The sequence below is a fragment of the Panthera onca genome, chromosome X, assembly GCF_046562875.1.
Source record: "Panthera onca isolate mPanOnc1 chromosome X, mPanOnc1 haplotype 2, whole genome shotgun sequence".
NCBI lineage: Eukaryota > Metazoa > Chordata > Mammalia > Carnivora > Felidae > Panthera > Panthera onca.
The window spans coordinates 13,139,283-13,159,781 of NC_138357.1; the positions used below are offsets into that span (position 1 = coordinate 13,139,283).

The 20,499-nt window shown below is 46.4% G+C and overlaps 1 protein-coding gene across 13 annotated transcripts in view; it reads left to right on the forward strand.

Moving 5' to 3' along the window:
• ATP11C (ATPase phospholipid transporting 11C (ATP11C blood group)) overlaps positions 1–20,499 on the forward strand; it is a 171,185-nt gene that overhangs the window by 132,919 nt on the left and 17,767 nt on the right. For all 13 annotated transcript variants that reach the window (XM_081794226.1, XM_081794229.1, XM_081794231.1 and 10 more), the window contains 5 exons: positions 345–447; positions 1,639–1,784; positions 8,297–8,356; positions 15,378–15,505; positions 18,558–18,693. In XM_081794226.1, coding sequence (XP_081650352.1) covers positions 345–447; positions 1,639–1,784; positions 8,297–8,356; positions 15,378–15,505; positions 18,558–18,693 — 573 coding nt within the window. The remainder of the gene's footprint in view (positions 1–344; positions 448–1,638; positions 1,785–8,296; positions 8,357–15,377; positions 15,506–18,557; positions 18,694–20,499) is intronic.

The following is a 20,499-nucleotide window of genomic DNA, read 5'->3' on the forward strand; positions in this document are numbered from 1 at the left end:
GTAACTCTGACTCTCACACTCAACACCTCATCTGAAAGGATGTGTGTGAAGCAGTGACAAAACAGGGACACGTTGCCCTCTCCTATAGGTAGGGGGCAAGGTTTTCTGACACCTAATACGCGCACGGAACCTTTAGAACCAAGTGGACACCGGTGTTACGGGGGAAGGCTGTGTTCTTTTGCCTCTGAGAATTGAAGCCTATTGTACGTCTATGCATCGACTCCCTTTCTGCTTGTTTCCAAGGCCTCCATTTACAGGTGTGAAGAAGGCATCTACCCCCAGTGTGGTATAGCCTCACGTTCTGCTCTGACCTTTTCTTTACCTCTTTCGCACTTAATGTCCAGATTGTCAGAATGGTGAAGAATTTGAAGGGCAGCCCGATAACACTGTCCATAGGCGACGGTGCCAACGATGTTAGTATGATCTTGGAATCCCACGTGGGAATAGGTAAGAAGCCCGTAACGAGATGGCATCCGTAAGGTATCCGCAGCGCTCGCAGGTAGATGAGAGAACGTTTTGGTTGCCCGTCTTGGATTTTAACTTGGGAATGATAATCACCAATTGAATGAAGGTCCTCGCCTGAGCGTGTCCACCCCAAAGCCCTACCCCCGGTGGGAACGCAGCAGCGTAAAGTTAGAGGACATCTTTATATCAGCCAAGTAGGCGGAATTTCCCCAACCCGCGGGTGGTACAGTCGATCCTTCAGCGCTCCCTTTGACGGCATGCGTGAAATTTTACTGATTCTCCGCCCCTGGCCACATCGCCTGCTTATGTTGCTGCACTGTATCTTCTGAGATTTCTTAACCGCTTGGGACTAAGAGATGCTCATTGGTTGGCTGCTTTTCCACGCGGCAGCGTTTACGGGCGCTTTGGGCCATAGCGTTGAATTTATTTGTTGGCACGCAGCAACAGCTTTTTCTCCTGCCTGCACCGTTGTTCTCCATGCCAGGCTGCCGATAGGCAGCAATCCTCATATCCTGGCAGGTTTGGGGGGGAGGGGGTTAAGAGAAGAAATCATCGAATTGAGTATCTTGGCGATTATCATCACCGCAGTTTGCCCTCCCAAACGCTTCCCGTTTGGAAGGCACCCTTTTCGGAGCCACTCTGTTTTACTCGTTGGTCATTCAGTGCGGACATGGCCTAAAGCTGCTTGAGCTCGATACTCCGTACTCGAGAGTTTCATTCAGCGAGAGGACTCCACCGTCCCACTGGAGCTCTTCAGTTTCGAGCTCCTAGACCACAAAGCCCAGGGCTCTCGTTGGTTCGCTACAGCCCCTTATCTGGTGGCATGGCCATTTAAGCACTTCCTAAGTGCCTCTCAAATCATTTTCAGATTTAATTTTCTCCTCAGGATAATTTTTGCCCAGTAATGATTACGGCAGCGATTCAGGTTCGTTGTTTTATATTGTGTTATAGTTAGGTGCTTACCAATTAAACTTCATTTTACTTCGTATTGATCAGTCTCACTGTTACAGCACCGTTTGGTTAAAAAAAAAAAAAAAAAAAGCTAAACGATACAAGTGAGCTATGTCATGGTAACAAGTTAAAAGTGTGCAGATAACAAATTAGGGGGCTGCCTATTTTATAAAATACTCATCCCATGGAGATTTTTCTTGTGTGTTTCGTTTTGTTTTTTAGGTATTAAAGGCAAAGAAGGTCGCCAAGCAGCCAGGAATAGCGATTATGCCGTTCCGAAGTTCAAACATTTAAAGAAACTGCTACTGGCTCACGGACATCTATATTACGTGAGAATAGCACACCTTGTGCAGTATTTCTTCTACAAGGTGTGTATTAAAGTATTTCCAATTTGACGTATCACTGTTTAGCCCGGCATCGTCTTAGGGTTTTCCTCCATTTTGCACATTTCTTCTGCTGTCCTAGCACTGAGATTTGTGGCCTACAAAACATACGTGATCTAACGAACCAGCAACTACGAATTCCTTCCCGTGCGAGAGCTTGGGGATGAAATGTTTAAGTCCGCCTTCTCGAAGTATAGTTTAACTACCACGCAACGTACCCAGTAAAAGCTTCCAGTTCCGTTTTGACAGATGTTTACAACCCATAGCCCCCACCCCAGGAAGTTCCCCTGTACGGTATATAATGCTGCTTCCAACCCGTATAAATCTAGAGATCACTTCTGCGGTTCTGCACGTGCGATTTGCCTGTTTTAGAAGAACTTCCTGTGAATAAAATCACGCCTGCTCGTTCATGCCTGTTCCGCTTAGCGTAGCGTTTTTGAGGTTCACCCATGTGTCCCGTATCAATGGTTGGTTCCCCTTTTATCCTCAACGGTATTCTGAACCGCCGTCGTTAGTAGCAGAGCCCTCTTTTCAGGTGAGATTGTACAGGCAAAGCAGACAGAAGCCGAATTGCACTCACTGAAGGATGCCGGGGCCGGGGCCGCGGCCTCGCGCCACCTCCTCGTCACCTGGGTGGCTCATTCGGTTAAGTGGCCGACTCTCGATTTTTGGCTCGGGTCATGATCTCAGTTCGCAGGATCAAGCCCCGCGTCGTCGGGCTCTGCGCTCACAGCATGGAGCCCCCTTGGGCTTCTTTCTCTCCCTCTCTCTCTCTCTCTGCCCCTCCCCCACTCACACGTGTGCTCTCTCTCCCTCTCAAAAGAGATAAATAAACTTAAAAAAAAAAAAAAAGATGGCATTTAGAAATCAAGATCTGTGTGCTAATTACGCTCATCGCTGCTGCTACGGTTGGTTCTGGACCTTCTCGGTGGACAGAGCTAGGACGTGTGTGCACGCGTACCCGCGGGTCTGTATCTGCGTAGAGATGCGTGTGTACATGCACACGACTAGGTCGGGCTGGAACCCAGAATGTGAACTCAGTCTCTCCTAACCCTTGGATCGCAGCCAACACCACGAGGTTTCCTTCTGCCCTTCCCCTTTCCTTGTCTAGGGCCTCCTTTCTCCAGTGGCGAGAACCCCACTTCTCCTGATGCTCAGTCCGTCCGCTGATTTGCTCAGTCCTACGACACTCCTAAAGTCGTTTCAGAATTGCTGTGTCCTACCCCCGTGGGCAACCAAACTTAACTAACTTGAGTGATATATTTGTATGTACCTGTTTTTGTCTTTAGCCTTGGAGTGTATAGTCAAAATACTGTTTCCAGAGTTCCTTTTTTTCCTTTTCCACCATTTCAGCGTGGTTATATTCTTTATTTGTAATAGCGTGACGTTACATTTTTACTTGCGTGCCATTTTGGTCCTTCCTCTCTAATCTTGATTGATTTTAATTATTTTTTGACTATGTAAAACACTGGCATCATTCTCAAGGCAGGGTTCTCTGAGAATGTTGCTTACTGAATTAATTCTCTAACCAAAAGGAGAATTCCGCAATGGTGACTTTTCTCAAATCCCTCATATATAGCTCTTTTTCCAAAATGAAGCTTTTGAAGTCACCTGTAATGATAATCATAGGCACAGAGAGAACCAATGGTAACATGTTATGTGACTTATTCTCTTGTCTGTGTAAATTATTGTGTGTCTGTATTGTTTTTGGTGTTTTGTTTTGTTTTGTTTTGTTTTGTTTTTCAAGTAAGCTCTACACCCAATCCGGGACGAGAACTCAGGACCCTGAGACCAAGGGTCAGACGCTGCACAAACTGAGCCAGCCAGGCGCCCCTATATTGGTTTTGTACACTACTGGGTTTTGTTTTGTTTTGTTTTTTGAAGTTTATTTATTTATTTTGAGAGAGAGAGAAACAGAGACGTGGGAGGGGCGGGGAGAGAGAGAATCCCAAGCAGGCTCCATGCTGTCGGTGCAGAGCCTGATGCGGGGCTTGAACTCCCGAACTGTGAGATATGACCTGAGCCAAAACCAAGAGTTGGACGCCTAACTGACTGAGCCACCCAGGTGCCCCTGATTCCAGAACACTTTTAAGCCATTCATTCATTCATTTTTTTTTATTTTAGAGAGAGAGAGGGCATGTGAGTGGAGGAGAAGGGCAGAGGGAGACAGGAAGAGAGAATCCTTTTTTTTTTTAATGTTCATTATTTTTGAGAGAGACCATGCGAGCAGGAGAGGGGCAGAGAGGGGGTGGGACAGAGCATCCTAAGCGGGCTCCACGCCGACAGTAGAGAGCCCAGGGCGGGGCTCAATGTCATGATTTCACAATCAGGAGATCATGACCTGAGCCAAAATCCAGAGTCGGTCGCTTACCCCTCTGAGCCACCCAGGTGCCCCCTTTTTCCTTAAGTTTATTTATTTATTTATTTATTTATTTATTTTAGTTGTCTCTACAGCCAATGTGGGGCTCAAACTCACAACCCTGAAAGCAAGAGTCTCGTGCTTTTCCAACTGAGCCAGCCAAGCATCCCTAGTTCCAGAACATTTCCATCACCCCAATAAAAGCCCCCTACCTGCTAGCAGTCAGTCCCAAAACATATTGTTTTGTGCTTTGCCCTTTTCACTTCGTATGTTGTGAACAATTTTCTCACCCAGTTAAAATATTCACCTAAAATACGATCATGGCGCAGGATCCTAGACCCCCGTGATTGGACACTGAGGTCATTTCCTCAACAATACTCTGGGTTTTCTTTTATCACCAAGCATTAGAGTTCATCTTAGACCGAGCCTGCCCATCCATTTCTGTCTACCAGGGGAAAGAATTTACCAAAGTTCTTTTGTTTTTTTAAGTTTATTTATTTTGAGAGAGGGAGAGCACACGAGTGAGGGAGGGGGAGAGAGAGAGAATCCTAGGGAGGCTCCGCACCACAGCATGGAGCCCAACACAGGGCTCTAACCCACAAACTGTGGGGTGTGGCGCCCCACCAGAATTCTTAATCAGATTCTGGTTTATAGGTATATTACCAAGTTCATGTGCAAGTTAATGACTCAAACCATTACGGTGTTTGGATTTCATGCGCTGTTTTTCGCAGAAGGGAAAGCATAGCAACTGCTTTCGTGTGTTGGTTTTTGGTGAGAAATCCCAGGTCGTACTAGCTTTGTGTTTTCTCAAAGATACACATAACTGTGAGGGGCGCCTGGCTGGCTCAGTTAGTACAGCGTGTGACTCTTGATCTCAGGGTTGTGAGTTCAAGGCACGGTGCCTTCTTTTTTTTTTTTTTTTTTTTTTTTTTTTTAATTTTCTTTTTAACGTTTTATTTATTTTTGAGACAGAGAGAGAGCACGAACGGGGGAGGGGCAGAGAGAGAGGGAGACACAGAATCGGAAGCAGGCTCCAGGCTCTGAGCCATCAGCCCAGAGCCCGACGCGGGGCTCGAACTCACGGACCGCGAGATCGTGACCTGAGCCGAAGTCGGACGCTTAACCGACTGAGCCACCCAGGCACCCCCACGGTGCCTTCTTAAAAAAAAATTGTAAAAGAAATACATCAGTGTGAACCCAGGTTTACAGATTTGCTAAGGCCGTGCCATCCAGTGTCAGCTGGTGTCCAGGCCGAACAGATGATGGTGATAGTGATGATTAAACCAATACATGTAAGGTACTTTGCTGATTGACAAAAGGCCTTTATTTTCTTAGTCCTCACGAATTTCCTGTGAGCAATTAGTATTATTTGTTTTCTTTTTTTTTAAGTTTTTTTTAACGTTTATTTTGAGAGACAGAGCGCAAGCGGGGGAGGGGCAGAGAGAGAGGGAGACACAGAATCCGAAGCGGGCTCCAGCACAGAGCCCGACATGGGGCTCGAACTCACGAACCGTGAAATCAGGACCTGAGCCAAAGTCAGACGCTTAACCGACTGAGCCACCCAGGCGCCCCTCAATTAGTATTATTTCTATTTAAAATACGTGCGGGGGCGCCTGGATGCCTCAGTCGGCTCAGGTCATGATCTCACAGTTCGTGAGCTCGAGCCCCACGTTGGGCTCTGCCCCTGCTTGGGATTCTTCTCTCCCTTTCCCTCTGCCCCTCCAGCCTGCTCGTGCGCTTACACACACACGCGCTCTCTCAAAATACATAAACATTTAAAACATAAAATAAAATATATGGAAAGCAGGGCCCAGAGTTTACGTAACTTGCCTTTCGCTCCCCAGCTCAGAAGTGACAGAGCTAGATTTCCACAATAGGTTTATTTACTCTCAGTCCAGGACTATTTGTACATCACGCTTGGGGACGGGTGGTCAAACGGGTGGTCATTCTCTGTCACTTTTGCCTAGTAGGAGAGCCCATGAAGATTGGCCGTTCGTATCTGCCTGGCCTTCTCCCATTCCTGGGGCTTGGTTTGCGTCTCTAAGATTTTGGCCTGCAATTCGAGCACCTGCCACCAGATGGAAGGAATGCTCTGTTAAGGAAGACAGAGCAGGCATTAAAATGGCTGTTTGTGGGGGCGCCTGGGTGGCTCAGTCCGTTGAGCGTCAGACTTGGGCTCAGGTCATGATCTCACAGTTTGCGAGTTCGAGCGCCGCGTCGGGCTCTGTGCTGACAGCTCGGAGCCTGCTTCACGTTCTGTGTCTTCCTGTCTCTCGGCCCCTCCCCTGCTCATGCTCTGTCTCTCTCTGTCTCTCAATAATAAATAAACGTTAAAAAAAAAAAAAATTTAAATGGCTGTTTGTGGTCAGTCATTAACTTATCCCTGTTCCCAGTTTAGGGGATTATTTGTATAGATAATGCCCTCTGCCTTCATTCGGATCTCTGCCCCCATTATCTTAGTGACTGACAGCAGGATTTCTTTTTTACTGCTGCCTTTTGTCCCAAGACGATTTGTCATACCTTCGGCCCTCTTTGGCTCAGCTGAAAAGCCTTCGTTCCTCTCACCTTGCTCTCGCATCTTCAAATAATTGCCCCTCTCCTGGGGTGCCTCGGGGACGGGTGTTCCTGCCTTCTGTTCCTCTGTTCAATCCACCCTGCATAATTCAGCCAAATTAATGTTTGGGAAATGCCACTTTTTCACTTGTCCTCCAGAAATTTCACTCTCCATTATCTAAGGATTCGTCTGGGGTTAAGGCACGCCACATTCTGACCCTGTCTTATCTTCTGTGTTTAAAATACATACACCTTGCCTTGGTTCCTGCTGTCGGTGTGTCCTATCCATCTTTAACACCTCCTTCAAATTCTAATTTCTTTATTCATTGCGTCAACAGATGTGTTTGGATGTGTTACCACGTGTCAAGCACTGTTTTACGACCTAAGGATTCATAGTGGAATAAGGCAGGCAAAGTCTCTGTTCTCGTGGGACTTAAATTCTAGAGGGAGAGTCAGACGTCCCCTTCCCACAAAGCAGCCCCCTAATCCCCCCCCTCCCCGAGTACTCCCTTCTTCAATCTCAGAGCACTTTTTTTTTTTAATTTTAAAGTATGATATCGCATTCTACCCAAACTGATGCATACGTGTGAGTGTTGCTGTCCCGCGAGGTGCCTTTGGGAGCTGTGACGCTCTGATGCCGCAGGACTTGTTCAGTACACGTAGAGCACTTTTCTTTAGGAACACCATCCAGAGCCTGCAGTATATTCACCTAAGTATCCTCAGCTGTGACAGATGCTCACCCTTTGAGGATGCATTGGAGTTCTCAAAACAGCCTCGCGTCTCCTAGCCGGGTAAATTAGCTAAGAGACAGTGCGTGACACAGGGAAGGAGACTGGTTTTCTGACATAGCTCAAAACTGGGCTCTCGAAGGAGCTACCCAAAGAGGAATCCAGAAACATCAGAAGAAGTGACAGCAGCCCTGAAGTAAGGTCACATCCTACCTTGAAGGATAGCGCTCATTTGGAAATACCAGTTCTGGTCATTTTGCCGGAAGACATTAATTGCAGTATCTATAGTCCTGCCTGGTGGCGTTTACCGCCTGATGAATTCTCAGCTTGCATTTTTGCTTGTTTGTTTTTCCTGTTCTCCCGATTAAACGATACGTCCCTTAGGAGTAAGAAGTTTGGTTCTGTTTTTCGTATCCCCCACAATACGATCTTTGCACATAATCGGTGATCGGTAATAATGTGTTGATTGTTTGATGAGACAGAAATACAGGTAGTAAAGCATTAGTTGATATTGTTAGTGTCAGTATCCACTGTAACAATATCCTGGCTGTTTACGATTTTGCAAATCAAGTTCACGTGTAGGGTGTAGGGGGTAGTACCATTCGGTGTTTTTATTGTATGCAAGAGGGTCTCCTAAAGTGAGATCCTCTTTCTGCTTGTAAAGCTAACGTTGGTATTAATGTAAATGAAATCGTTTGCCTTTGATTTGTTTGCTTAAACCTCTAATGGAGATTGATTGTGTTACGATATTAGAAGGACTTAGGACTGACTCTAAACTATTTGGAGTATAGTATCCTGTGTTAGTTTAGAAAGTTCGGGAGGTGAAAACATTAACCCTTGTTTCCATTTCTTTCCAGAACCTTTGTTTCATTTTGCCACAATTTTTGTACCAGTTCTTCTGTGGATTCTCACAACAGGTTTGTTTCCCTAGTTATTTGTTATAATGTAGTTGACATTGGCTATTAATAAATTACCTTTTTATGTATTGGACTGTAGAGAGGTATGTTCAAAGTCAAATGATTTTTTTAATTTTTTTTATTCTTTGATTCAACCGTTGATCTTCTTGGCCTGGCTTTTGACAATAGCAAACGTTTATATCTTTGCTTTAGTGATGTTCTTATTATTAACTATCTTTTTGAAAGTTATTTGGTATGTCCTCTTGAAGTTGAGATAACCTTAAGAGTTTTCCTTTTATTTTATTTTTTTTAAGATTTTATTTGTAAGTCATCTCTATACCCCGTGTGTGGCTCGAACTCACAACCCCAAGATGAAGAGTCACATGCTTTTCTAACCGAGCCAGCCAAGCGCCCCGAGAGTATTTCTTTTAATCAGTATAAACCACGTTTTCCAATAATCCTAAAATAGTATAGTTTAATACTTTATCGAATAAAACCTCACCCCTTTGCAGCCTCTCAGATTGATTTTCTAGAAAAACGATCCTTAAACTGGCCAAGAAGCTGTGATCCCTGGATAAAGCCTTGGATTGCTTGAGCACCTCTACATTTTTTGCCCTTTGTTCTTTGCCGAACGTCTGTTACATAAAGAATATGCTCTGTGTTATTTTGACCCGTAAGCGGCAGGATGGGCATGCACATTTGTAGCTTTAACCACAAAAATGGATTTTGTGTTGCTTCTCGTGGAAGTATAGCCAAACACAGGAGCTGTAATACTCACTGAGAAATTTTGTGGTTAATCTATAAGCAATTCCATGACTTGGCCAAGTTGAGCTGCTCCTAACATCACCACAGGTATTAGAGGACCAAGTTTCTAAATTTCAAGGCATGCTTCATTCCTCCTGGTAGGAAGCAATGTGGTTTTGGTTTGGGCTTTTTTTTTTTTTTTTTTTTTTAATTTCTTGGCGGTATTTTTAATTTTTTTTAATGCTTATTTTATTTTTGGGAGAGAGACAGAGCGTGAGCAGGGGAGGGGCAGAGAGAGAGAGGGAGACACAGAATCCGAAACAGACTCCGGACTCCGAGCCGTCAGCACAGAGCCCGACGTGGGGCTGGAACTCACAGACCGTGACCTGAGCCGAAGTCGGATGCTTAACCGACCGAGCCCCCCGGGCACCGGGGCAGTATTTTTAAAACAGTGTATCCTTCTGAATAGGAAGTGACCGTTCTCTTTCCCTAGAACTTGCCTCCTCTTCATTAGGTGACCTGTCTCTTGCATCAGCCTTCTTGTATCCAAGACTAACAGTATTAGTTACAGTTTTCTAAATTTCTGATGAAGCTGCTTTGTCTGAACATTCAGATCACTGCTGACCACATGTTTCTAATCCCTCGCGTCCTTGGATGAACGCAAGTGTTAAAAAGACATTTCAGATTTTGTAGCAAAGCCCTAAAGGGAAATCGGCTTAACCTGGTTAAAACGCTAGTGTTAATTTTTCAAACTCAAAGGTTGTTGCTTTGCCGTCCTTTGTTATCTCATGTACAAGTTGTGTGAAGGAAGGACTTCTTCCTTCCAAAGCCAGCTGAGATTCGGACCCTGGTCTGTCCGGGGTCTGCCTAGGTGACCTTAGCTCTTCAGCTCTCCACAGGAGGTGGCGTTTGGTTTCCTCAGTTGCTCGGATGGTAGGTTCGTTCGCTTGACGAACATCTCTTGAGTGTCTCCTGCGTGCCAGGCTGAGTGCTGGCGATACAACAGTGATCAAAACCAAGTCTTACCCCAGCAGAGCCTGCAGTGTAGCGTTAGGGGAGAGACTAAAGTCATCCAAGTATGTCAGGTACTGATAAAGACCCTGAAGGAAAAAGTAAAGCATTACGAATGGGCAGAGGATGACTGCAGAAGTCTGCTATTTCCGAGAAGATGATCTGGAAAGTTCTCTCTGAGGTGACATTTGGGTGGAGAGCTGAAGGAGCGGAGGGAGGGAGCTAGCAGACATTTTAGAGAAAAAGGGGATCGGGTCAAAAGATCTCTCCAAGGTGGTGGCCTGTTTGCAATATCTTTATTTTTTACTTTGACCTTGTGCTAGTGCTGGATGTAGCAACCGTTATTGCAAATGTGGTTGTTTTTTTTTTTTTTTTTTTTTTTGGTTTTAAGTTTGTTTGTTTATTTATTTAGAGAGAAATAGAACTAGCAGGGAAGGCAGAGGGAGGGTGGGGGGGGGCAGAGGATCCAAGGCCAGCTCTGGATCACAGAGCCAGCACAGAGCCCGAGGCAGGGCTTGAACTCACACACTGTGAGGTCATGACCTGGATCAAAACCAGGAGTCAGAAGCTTAACCAACTGTGCTGCCCAGGCGCCCTAATCGTACTTAGGTTTGGAGTGCCTACAGGTAGTAAGCCTTTTCCAACTCAGGTCCACATCCCATGTTCTCCACGACCCTAGAACTTGGAGAGCAGGGTATAGAGAATGTAGAAATGGGACCAGGATTCAGATTCTTCAAGCAAAAAGCAACCCTTTCTTTTATTTTTTTCTTAGCGTTTGTTTATTTTTGAGAGAGAGAAAGCACGTGCATGAAAGCAAAGGAGGGGCAGAGAGGGAGAGAGAGAATCCCAGGCAGGCTCTGCACTGACGGCAGAGAGCCAGACGTGGGGCTCCAACTCAGGAACCGCAAGATCGTGACCTGAGCCAAAGTCCGACACTTAACCGACCGAGCCACCCACGCGCCCCAAAAAGCAACTCTTTTCTTTAGCAAAGATAATACTGGTCTTTTTCCTTTGTGAAAAGAAAACATTTATAAGAGGTTTAATAAGAAACTATTATCAACTAAACCTGTTGGGTTTTTTGAGGGCATTCTGTCTCCTAATTATCCATCTAAGAATTACCGTTACCTCTCAGGTAACATCGAAGTATCGTAGTGGAACAAAAAGAGGTTGATGCTTCTTTTGTTTGAGTGAAATTCAAGACCAAATTGCATACCAGGCCACCTTCCTGTTTGTTTGTTATCGTTGTTTTTAGTTTTCTCATTAGTGAAAATGGGGTGGTTTCCGATGAAAACATGGTATTGTGTCCCGACAAACTAATCCTCTCCCTTGAGAATTAAAAGGAACAAAAACACCTATTTGGAGGTACTTTTTAATTCGTTAGGTAATTTTCGCTGTGTTGAAACCTTCGTGTATTCTGTGTAGGAGCCGTATTTTTAATGTCGTTGAGAATGTTGCATGCGTTATCTTGCTTGGTCTCTACTGCGGGCCAGAGTTCAGGTCCCTTCCCCTGGGCCCCCTTAGTTCCTTGCACACTCACCATTCTGCCTCCCCCTCTAGAACTTGAGCTCCTTGGCAGGGAAGACATGACTCTTCTCGATCCTCAGTACTTGTCACTTAGTAAGCACTCAGCAAGTGTTTTTGAAGTCCACTAATAAACGAACTAACCTTCTAGTCAAGTTGTTCCCAACCCTTTTGAATCAGCCGCCCCTGTTATGACAGTAATTGTATCTTTAGTAGCCGTTGATTGAAAAATGCCCAATTCTGTTAATTTGTGTCACTAACATTTAAACGCATTTTATTAATCACAAAACATTTATATGTGGGAACATACATATGAATGTAGGATCTCACTTATTCGGGCCACATATAATGGTTATATGACAACATTTAGTACTTTGTAGAAACCTGTGGAACTCAATATAGTAAAGCGAGGGTCATGGCATACCTTAATTTTCTTTCCATTAAAAAAAAAAGATCCACGGTGTCAGATCAGTCCTTTATATATGTGTGTGTTGTAACTTCCAATCTCTCCCGCTTCGTTCATTTAATATTTATTGAATGTTTTCTGTACGCCAAGTTCTGTTCTAGGGGCTCAGTATTGTCAAGACCACCAGCCAAAGACCACCAGGAACACCCCTGTAGTTGATCATACTAGGTTTAGTGCTCCATGCCGAAGGAAGAGTGTGCACCGTGAAGGATGGTGGGGCCTCTCATCTCAGGAAGAGAATATTGGAAAAGGCTTAGAAGATTGGGGTTGGCGCATCCGGCTGGCTCAGTAGAGCACGTGCCTCTTGATCTTGAGGTCATGAGTTCGAGCCCCACGCTGGTTGCAGAGATTACTTAAAATCCTTAAAAAGGGGGGGGGGGTTGGGTTTGAATTAGGTCATTGGGGAAGGGTGCGGGTGGGGAGGCTTGCTCTAGATTGGGTGCTGTCACTAAGTGGGGGTAATTTTGTGACTAAGCATTTCAGTAAATCTTACCCAGGAGGTCAACTTTGTCATTTGGACAATATTCATATTCTGTGCTCGGTGTGACTACGGAGAGGTCGTGTTCTTGTCTTGAGCCATCGCGGTTGCAGAATAGCGAAATGCTGAGTCACAGAATTACCCCCACGCTAGAATTTAAGCTCTATGTGGGCAGGGATTTTTATTTACTTTATTGTCAGCTATAGCCTGAGAAAAGCCGGGCAGCCTTGTCTGGTGCTGCTGTTCTGTGAAGTTATTCATGCTCCTGGCACTATTCTGCGACCTGGCAGAATAGCCTTGTCTGGTGTCGTTGTTGTTGTTGTTATTGTTCCGGTGTTGTTGTTGTCCTGGCACTCGAGCTTCTGGATGGCAGGGGGCTGCCTAGTGTGATGACAGAGACAATAAAACTAACAAATTTATAACATCGGATAAAAGGCGATTAGTGCTATAGGAAAATAAAAAACAGGATAAAGGGGGAAATGCGTCCATGAGAAAGGGAATGACAGGGCAAGTCCAGATCGGCCTCTCTGAGAACGTGACATTTGAGCTGATCTTTGTGAGTGAGGGAGTCATCCGGGAGGCTGTCGGAAGGAAAAGTGTTCCGGGCAGGTGCAACAGTTCAAAGGAAGTCCAAAGTCGGGAGTGTGCCTGACATGTTGGAGGTAGAGTGACGGAGGCATTATTGGTGGAGTGGAGTGAGCAAGAACTGGGAGAAATACGACACGCAGCCAGACACGTAGAAGAAGCCAGAACAAGTGGGGACTGTATAGCCATCCCTTCGCAGGAACCCTCCCCCCACACACACCTTTTTTTTTTTTTTAAACTTTCAGAGATCAAGGAATCCACTGGAGAGTCTGAACAAAACAATGACTTGATTTGACTTATTTTCCTAACAGAACTACTCAGGCCATTGTGTTGAGAATAGACGGTAGGTCAAAGGCAAAGCAGGGGGCCATTTAGGAAGCTTGCAGGGTGGTAACTGTGGAGGTGCTGAGACGTGATCTGGTTCTGAACATATTTAAAGGCAGAGCCAGTAAACACTTCTTAGCTGATTCGATGTGGGCTGTGAAAAAGAGAAGGGTCGAGGATGAACCCGAGATTCTGGTTCTGATTAATACCCAAGGTGTAGTTGCCCTTTCCTGACATGAGGGAGACTTCAAGAGGGGCAGGTTTGAGGTGAGGGCAAGTCAGGAGTTCAGTTCAGGCGCTGTCAAGTGGGCAGCTGGATACATGGGGACTTGTCCGGGCCAAACATAAATATTCGGGAATGTTCGGTGAATGGATGGTATTAAAACCCCAGGGCTGATGGGATCGCCTAGAGAGTGAGTAGGAGGTTCCAAACAGTGAGTGCTGGAACACTCCCAACAGAGGGCTCGGGAAGAATAGGAGACAGAAAAAATGGCTGGGGCGCCTGGGTGGCTCCGTCGGTTGAGCATCCGACTTCGGCTCAGGTCATGATCTCACAGTTCGCGTGTTCGAGCCCCGCGTCGGGCTCTGTGCTTACGACTCAGAGCCTGGAGCCTGCTTCCGATTCTGTGTCTCCCTCTCTCTCTCTGCCCCTCCCTAACTCGCGCTCTGTCTCTGTCACGCGCATTCTCAAAAATGAATAAACATTAAAAAGAAGAAGAAATGGCTATGGAGGTAGGAGAATCACTGATTTCAAAATATTTCTTGAGCACCTAGGCGGATACTAGGGTTGCAGACATTATGGGGGCTACTCACTGAGGTAGAGAACATAAGAGAAAGCAGATTTAAGGGGAAAGTTAATGAGTTTGGTTTTACACATTATGAGTTGCAGGTGCCTATGGACAGCCAGCACAAAGTTGGAAATTTTGGTCTGGAGCCTGGGAAAGTCATGCCTGTATACACATATTTAGCTTTGTTTTTGCAAATACATTTAGAATCCATAGTAAATGGCCACATTCAGTGTCATAAATATAGCCTGGAGAAGGTGATAGCGATCTTTGAAACCATGTAAAAATGGGTGCCTGGGTGGCTCGGTCAGTTAAGCATCTGACTTCGGCTCAGGTCCCGATCTCGCGGTTCGTGGGTTCGAGCCCCGCATCGGGCTTGCTGCTGTCAGCGCAGGGCCTGCTTGGGATCCTTTGTCCTCCTCCCTCTCTCTGCCCCTCCCCCATTCGCACGCGTGCTATCTCTCTCTCGAAAATAAATAAACATTCAAAAAATATATTTTTTTAAAATAAAACGTTGTAAAATATTAACGACAGAACCACTGTGACACAGGCTGGCCACTGCCTATGCTTAGTTTCCCGAGGGGCTCCAGGCTTATACTTAATTGGCCTTTGACAACGACAAATCTTCTCAAAATCTATTAGTAAATATCTGTTAGAAATAGAGCTGATGGGGGAGCCTGGGTGACTTAGTCGGTTAAGCGTCCAACTTCAGCTCAGGTCATGATCTCACGGTCTGTGAGTTTGAGCCCCGCGTTGGGCTCTGTGCTGACAGCTCAGAGCCTGGAGCCTGCTTCAGATTCTCGGTCTCCCTCTCTCTGCCCCTCCCCTGCTCACGCTCTGTCTCTCTCTCCTTGAAAATAAATAAACATTTAAAAAAAAGGGGGGGAGGTAGAGCCGATAGCATGGAAACATCCTGAATAAGATCCTTTGAAAAGGGAGGGTATATGAATATGAACTAGCACAGCATGTTTCTTTTCTGTAGTTATCAGAGAGACCTTATTTATGAACTTCCTTTACTATCACAAAAAAGAAAACGTGAAAGGATCCTCTCTCGTTTTCGCTTGTGATTTTTTTTTTTTTTTCCCCAAACACCTACATTTCTTTTACTTCTGTCGTTTGTCGTCTCAGCCGCTGTACGATGCCGCTTACCTTACAATGTACAACATCTGCTTCACATCCTTGCCCATCCTGGCCTACAGCCTACTGGAACAGCACATCAACATTGACACCCTGGCCTCGGATCCCCGACTGTATATGTAAGTGGAACATAGAGTTAAAAACCACTTCAGGCCCTCAAACCGTGGGTTTCCTTTCCTCTGCAGGTAGGAAGGACGCAGCGGCCCCCCTGGTACCATTCAGCCGGGAGATAGATGGCCTGTGTCCTGGGTGTAGGTACCATCCCGGGATGCGTGTGAACCACTCAGTTTCATCTTCGGTAAAATACGGGTGACGGCAGCGTTTTTTGCGAGGAGTAAAGGAGGGACTGTGCATGTAAGACAGGTGCACACAGTGCCTGGCACACAGGAAGCTCTCGGGTGGATGGTAGCTATTAATCTGACTCTGACACCCTCCCCCACCATAGCTTCAGGCCTGTGCTGCGCGCTTTCATGCATTCAGAATGTTGAAAACCCGAAGGAAGCTGCTGAGTGAGTACAAATTATTTTCGGGGTTTCCGTGGAGTTTCAGTGAGGGAACTGCAGGAGGATAGCCCGGGAGTTACTGCACGGTTTCCCCTAGAGGCTACACTTGCTCACACCCGCGTGAGTGGGCTCCGTGCGTACCTGTGGCCCAGCACAAAATGCCGCCCTCCCCCTCGCCTGCCGTCACGAGACCCTGACCTCAGCCTGTGACTGTCGGTGTAGATCGCTCCGATCCTTCCTTCGGAACCGCGCGGCACGTTCCAGGTTTCACCATCGGGGATGTAGCGACTCGGGGCACTTCCCAAACGCTGTGACCTGAAACGAGACATAGTGTGGCTAATTTCCGTGCGTTCAAGAGAAATTTAAATAGGAAACCGTAGGTCTGTAGAGGGAAGAGGGACAGTACATCGGCCGCCTCCCAGCATGGCAGGTGCTCAGGCCTGAGCTGCTGGGCGGCTGCTCCCCAAATAAATCTCCGTTCTCTCTCATGTTCTCGTGCTTGTCGGCGATCGTGTTGGGAGTTTCCAGCAGCCTCGTCGTTCATCTGAGTGCAGCTGGAAGGCCTCGCCTATCCCCCAGCATACCATGATGCCCCTGCCCTTCTTCCCACGGGGCGTAATGTAACTCCCGGAGACAGTCGAGAAAGACAGGATCCACTCTGACACTCGCAGAAGCCTCACTGGCTGGCACTTGCCGGGCACACGCTGCAGGCATCTTTAGGAAGGTGCCTTCCCTGTGGCTCCCAGTTGCCTTGAGAATGTGACTTGTTGTCTGTGCCGAGAGCTTGTTTCTAAGAAGCAGCCCCCTCTGTCCTCCTGAAGTTTTTCTAGGGCAAACAGCGACACGTTGCTCTATGCACCCCCCGAATTTCACATTCCTTCGTACACCTGGAAACGCTAGCAGGGAAAAAGGTGCACGACCGCGTGTTTTCGGGAAGCCCCTCGGTGCTCAGCACCAAGCGGACAAGGATCAGTTGTGTTTCCGTTATGAAGCTGTTCCTTATTCAAGACGGCCAGGTGACACTCTGGGTAGTATTGCAACAGGTGTGCTATTTGAGTGATTAGCTACCTTTTTGATAAATGTGAAGAGCAGTTTGAAATAGAAGCCAGAAGAATTCCATGCATAAACCCATCCTCTTTCTGCAGCTCTGCTCCGTGAGAATTAGTAGCCGTATTTGACGTTCTGACGTGTACTGAGAAGATTGTGTTATTTTTTTTAATTTTTTTTTTACATTTATTTATTCTTGAGAAACAAAGTGTGAGCGGGGGAGGGCAGAGAGAGAGGGAGACACAGAATCCGAAGCAGGCTCCAGGCTCCAAACTGTTAGCACAGAACCCGCCGCGGGGTTCGAACCCACGAACCGCAAGATCATGACCCGAGCCGAAGTCGGACGCTCAACCGACTGAGCCACCCAGGCGCCCCGAAGATTGTGTTATTTTAACAGATTTTAAGGTTTCGATCCACCTGCTGTTTATGAAACATTATTTGACTTGCGGCGCCTGGGTGGCTCAGTCGGTTAAGCGTCCGACTCTTGATTTCAGCTCGGGTCGTGATCTCATGGACGTCACATCGAGTCTGTATCGGGCCTCGCGCTGGGCCCAGAGCCGCCTTGAGATCCTCTCTTGCTCTTCCCCTCCCTGCCCCACCCTTCAAAAAAAAAAAAAACAAAAACAAAAACCTTGTGTGACTCATTTGCAAAAAATATAAGGGGCACACCAAGACCTAAAAAGTTTAAATTCCCAAGAGGAAATCTTGATTAAAAGAAGTAACAATTGTCGTCGGAAAGCCACGGTAGCTTGGTTGAGAGCATATGCGCATGATTTAAGTCAAGTCAATCTATGATTATACACCAGCGCTTCCCCTTACTAACTGAGTGAACTCTGGCATGCTACTAATACTTTTAAACTTTACTGACATTGGAGTCGCCTGGGGCGCTTTAAAATTATCCTAATGCCCGGGTTACACCTCATGCCAGTGAAGCCAGGACGAGGGTGGGAGTGAGGCGTCAGTGTTTTTAAAGATCCCCACGTGATTCCAAGGTGCATCACTGTTGGGGAACCATTATGATGCTCCTTTTGAGGCTCATCTGTGAATGAGACTGACAAAAATACCTATCCCGCGTGGTTTTTATGTGGATAAAAGATGGACAATGTAGGGGCACTTGGGCGGCTCGGTTGAGCGTCTGACTTCACCTCAGGTCATGATCTCGCGGTTGGTGAGTTCGAGCCCCGTGCCGGGCTTCGTGCTGACAGCGCAGAGTCTGTTTGGGTCTCCCTCTCCCGCTCCCACTCCCACTCCCCTGCCCGTGCACGCGTGCTCTCTCGCTCAAAGATCAATAAACATTTTGTAAAAATGGACAATGTATGTAAAACTCTTAACCCAGCTTACTGACACGTAAGAAGTAGTCAGTGAACGGGAGCTAATTATTATTGGTGAGGTTGTTGTTGTCAGTGGCCAGAATTTTAACTTGGCACTCTGTTTACTCGCTGCCTTAGTCAGGAGGCGATTGCAGGGAGGTAGACCTGTGGCTCCGCGTGGCCCTCCAGTCCTCCAGGGATAGCGCCCTGCATTACAACAGGGTCATCACACCTGTGTGCCTTTCGCTGTGGCCTTGAAGAGACAGCGTCCGGAGGTTCATTACCCTGTGCCTTTTCCCATTTGCCAACAGGAAAATCTCCGACAATGCCATGCTCCAGTTGGGGCCCTTCTTATATTGGACGTTTCTGGCTGCATTTGAAGGGACAGTGTTCTTCTTTGGGACCTACTTTCTCTTTCAGACTTCATCCCTGGAAGAAAATGCAAAGGTAAAAAAATATACATATGTTCCATCTGTTGGTATTGTAAGCATGGCTTATCTTTTGTCTGTCGGCACTGGATTTCTCATACACGTAATCTAGCTCTAATCATTTTGCCAACTTTTTCTTAAGGTGTGGTCTTTAGTTCCCACAACTTTTTTAGAACGATAGAAGTGTTGAAGCAAGCCAACTCCTGTGCGCATGGCTAACTAGAGAGCTTGTGTACAAACCTTCTAGAAGTTTAACTTGGCTGTAATTTTTAATAGCTGAACGGAGTTTTGAGTACTTAAGCATTTGGATCCCTCTACCTTTCCTGATGTCTTCTTTTTAAGTAAACTCAACCCCCAACGTGGGGCTCGAACTCAGGACCTCAAGACCAGGAGTCACATGGTCTACTGACTGAGCCAGCCAGAGGCCGCAAGACTTCACAAAGCAGGGGCAAAGTCTGGCCCCACTCGGTTCTTGTTTATAGCGGCCTTTCGTGCTTAGAGTTGAAGGGGGGAGCCCCCGTATCTTTACAATATTCGCCCAATAGTTGAAGAGTGGGAATCCCTTTCTCTTCCTCCTTCCCTTCCGCACGGGAGTATAGTGTTTTCCAGAAAGGCTACACTAATCCTGCCAGTGCCTTCCTGGCAAGCGACTACATAAGTCAGCACCTGCGGGGGGGTGATTTTTCCCTGGCTTGTGTTCTAGGAAAGAACTGCTGACGGGGTGAGGTCTTCTCACAGCCACACGGTGAATGTCGAGCCCAGCACTTCACATGTGCTTTCACTACTTTCGTTCGATTTCTGGGCTTCCTCTTCAGCGGTCACTCATTCTTCATCATGTAAAGCGAAGCTAAGGTTCAAAATGAATTTACCGAGTACAGTGACCGTGTCCACAACCTGCACAGTCAGCATCTGTTAGGGAAGTCATGGGCTCGAGGAATTTGAATGATACTTTGAAGTTAGGTACTACATACACACAAAACCTTTCCGATTTGGACTAACAGAAGGCAGTTTAATAGGAGTCCCTTAAAATTATTGATCACTGGGAGCACCTGGTTGACTCAGTCAGTAGAGCATGGGACTCTCGGTCATGAGTTCGAGCCCCAGGTTGGACATAGAGATCGCTCTAGAAAAATGGTAAATCACCAAGTAACTGCTGGAGAAATAGAGATCTAGGACTTCAGAGTAGGCACACGTAGCCCTTGTCAAGGAGAGTGCCTTCCTAAATCTCTGTAGGCCAATCCCTTGAGCTTTGCCCACCAGTAAGAAGGGATTACATCACACGATTTCTCGGTTCCCCGTAGCTTTACGGCTGCTTCTGTGACGCTCACGTTGTATTTTAGTTTCATCTGGCACATAGATTCTAAAGAGCTGACTATTTCTGAAGAAGAGTTTGCCGCAAAGTAGGGGGGTACTCTCCTGCGGTCCTGGTGCCGTGTTTCATTTGCTCAGCAGACTTTGGGTGGTGCGCAGGGAGCTTTGGCCCAGCGTGTGTCCCATTCATCACCCGTTTTGAGTTCATGAAGGCCAAACGAATTAGACTTTACTGCACATGTCGCCATCCTTCTAAATGTTTGCTAAAGTTACAGTAAGTGTAAGAACTTGTCAGCAATTAAACATGACACCACGTATGATTTGGTCAAATCCTTTTTTTTTTTTTTTTTTTTTTTTTGCTTCTGTTAATCTGAATTTTTTATGATTTTTTTAAAAACGTTTTACATTTCATTTTCTGTTTTAATGCTGTGCATTCAGATCTTGACAGCATTTGGTAAGCATATGTGCCATTCATTGCCATAGTTAAGGATTTATACATGCTCTCTGCTTCCCT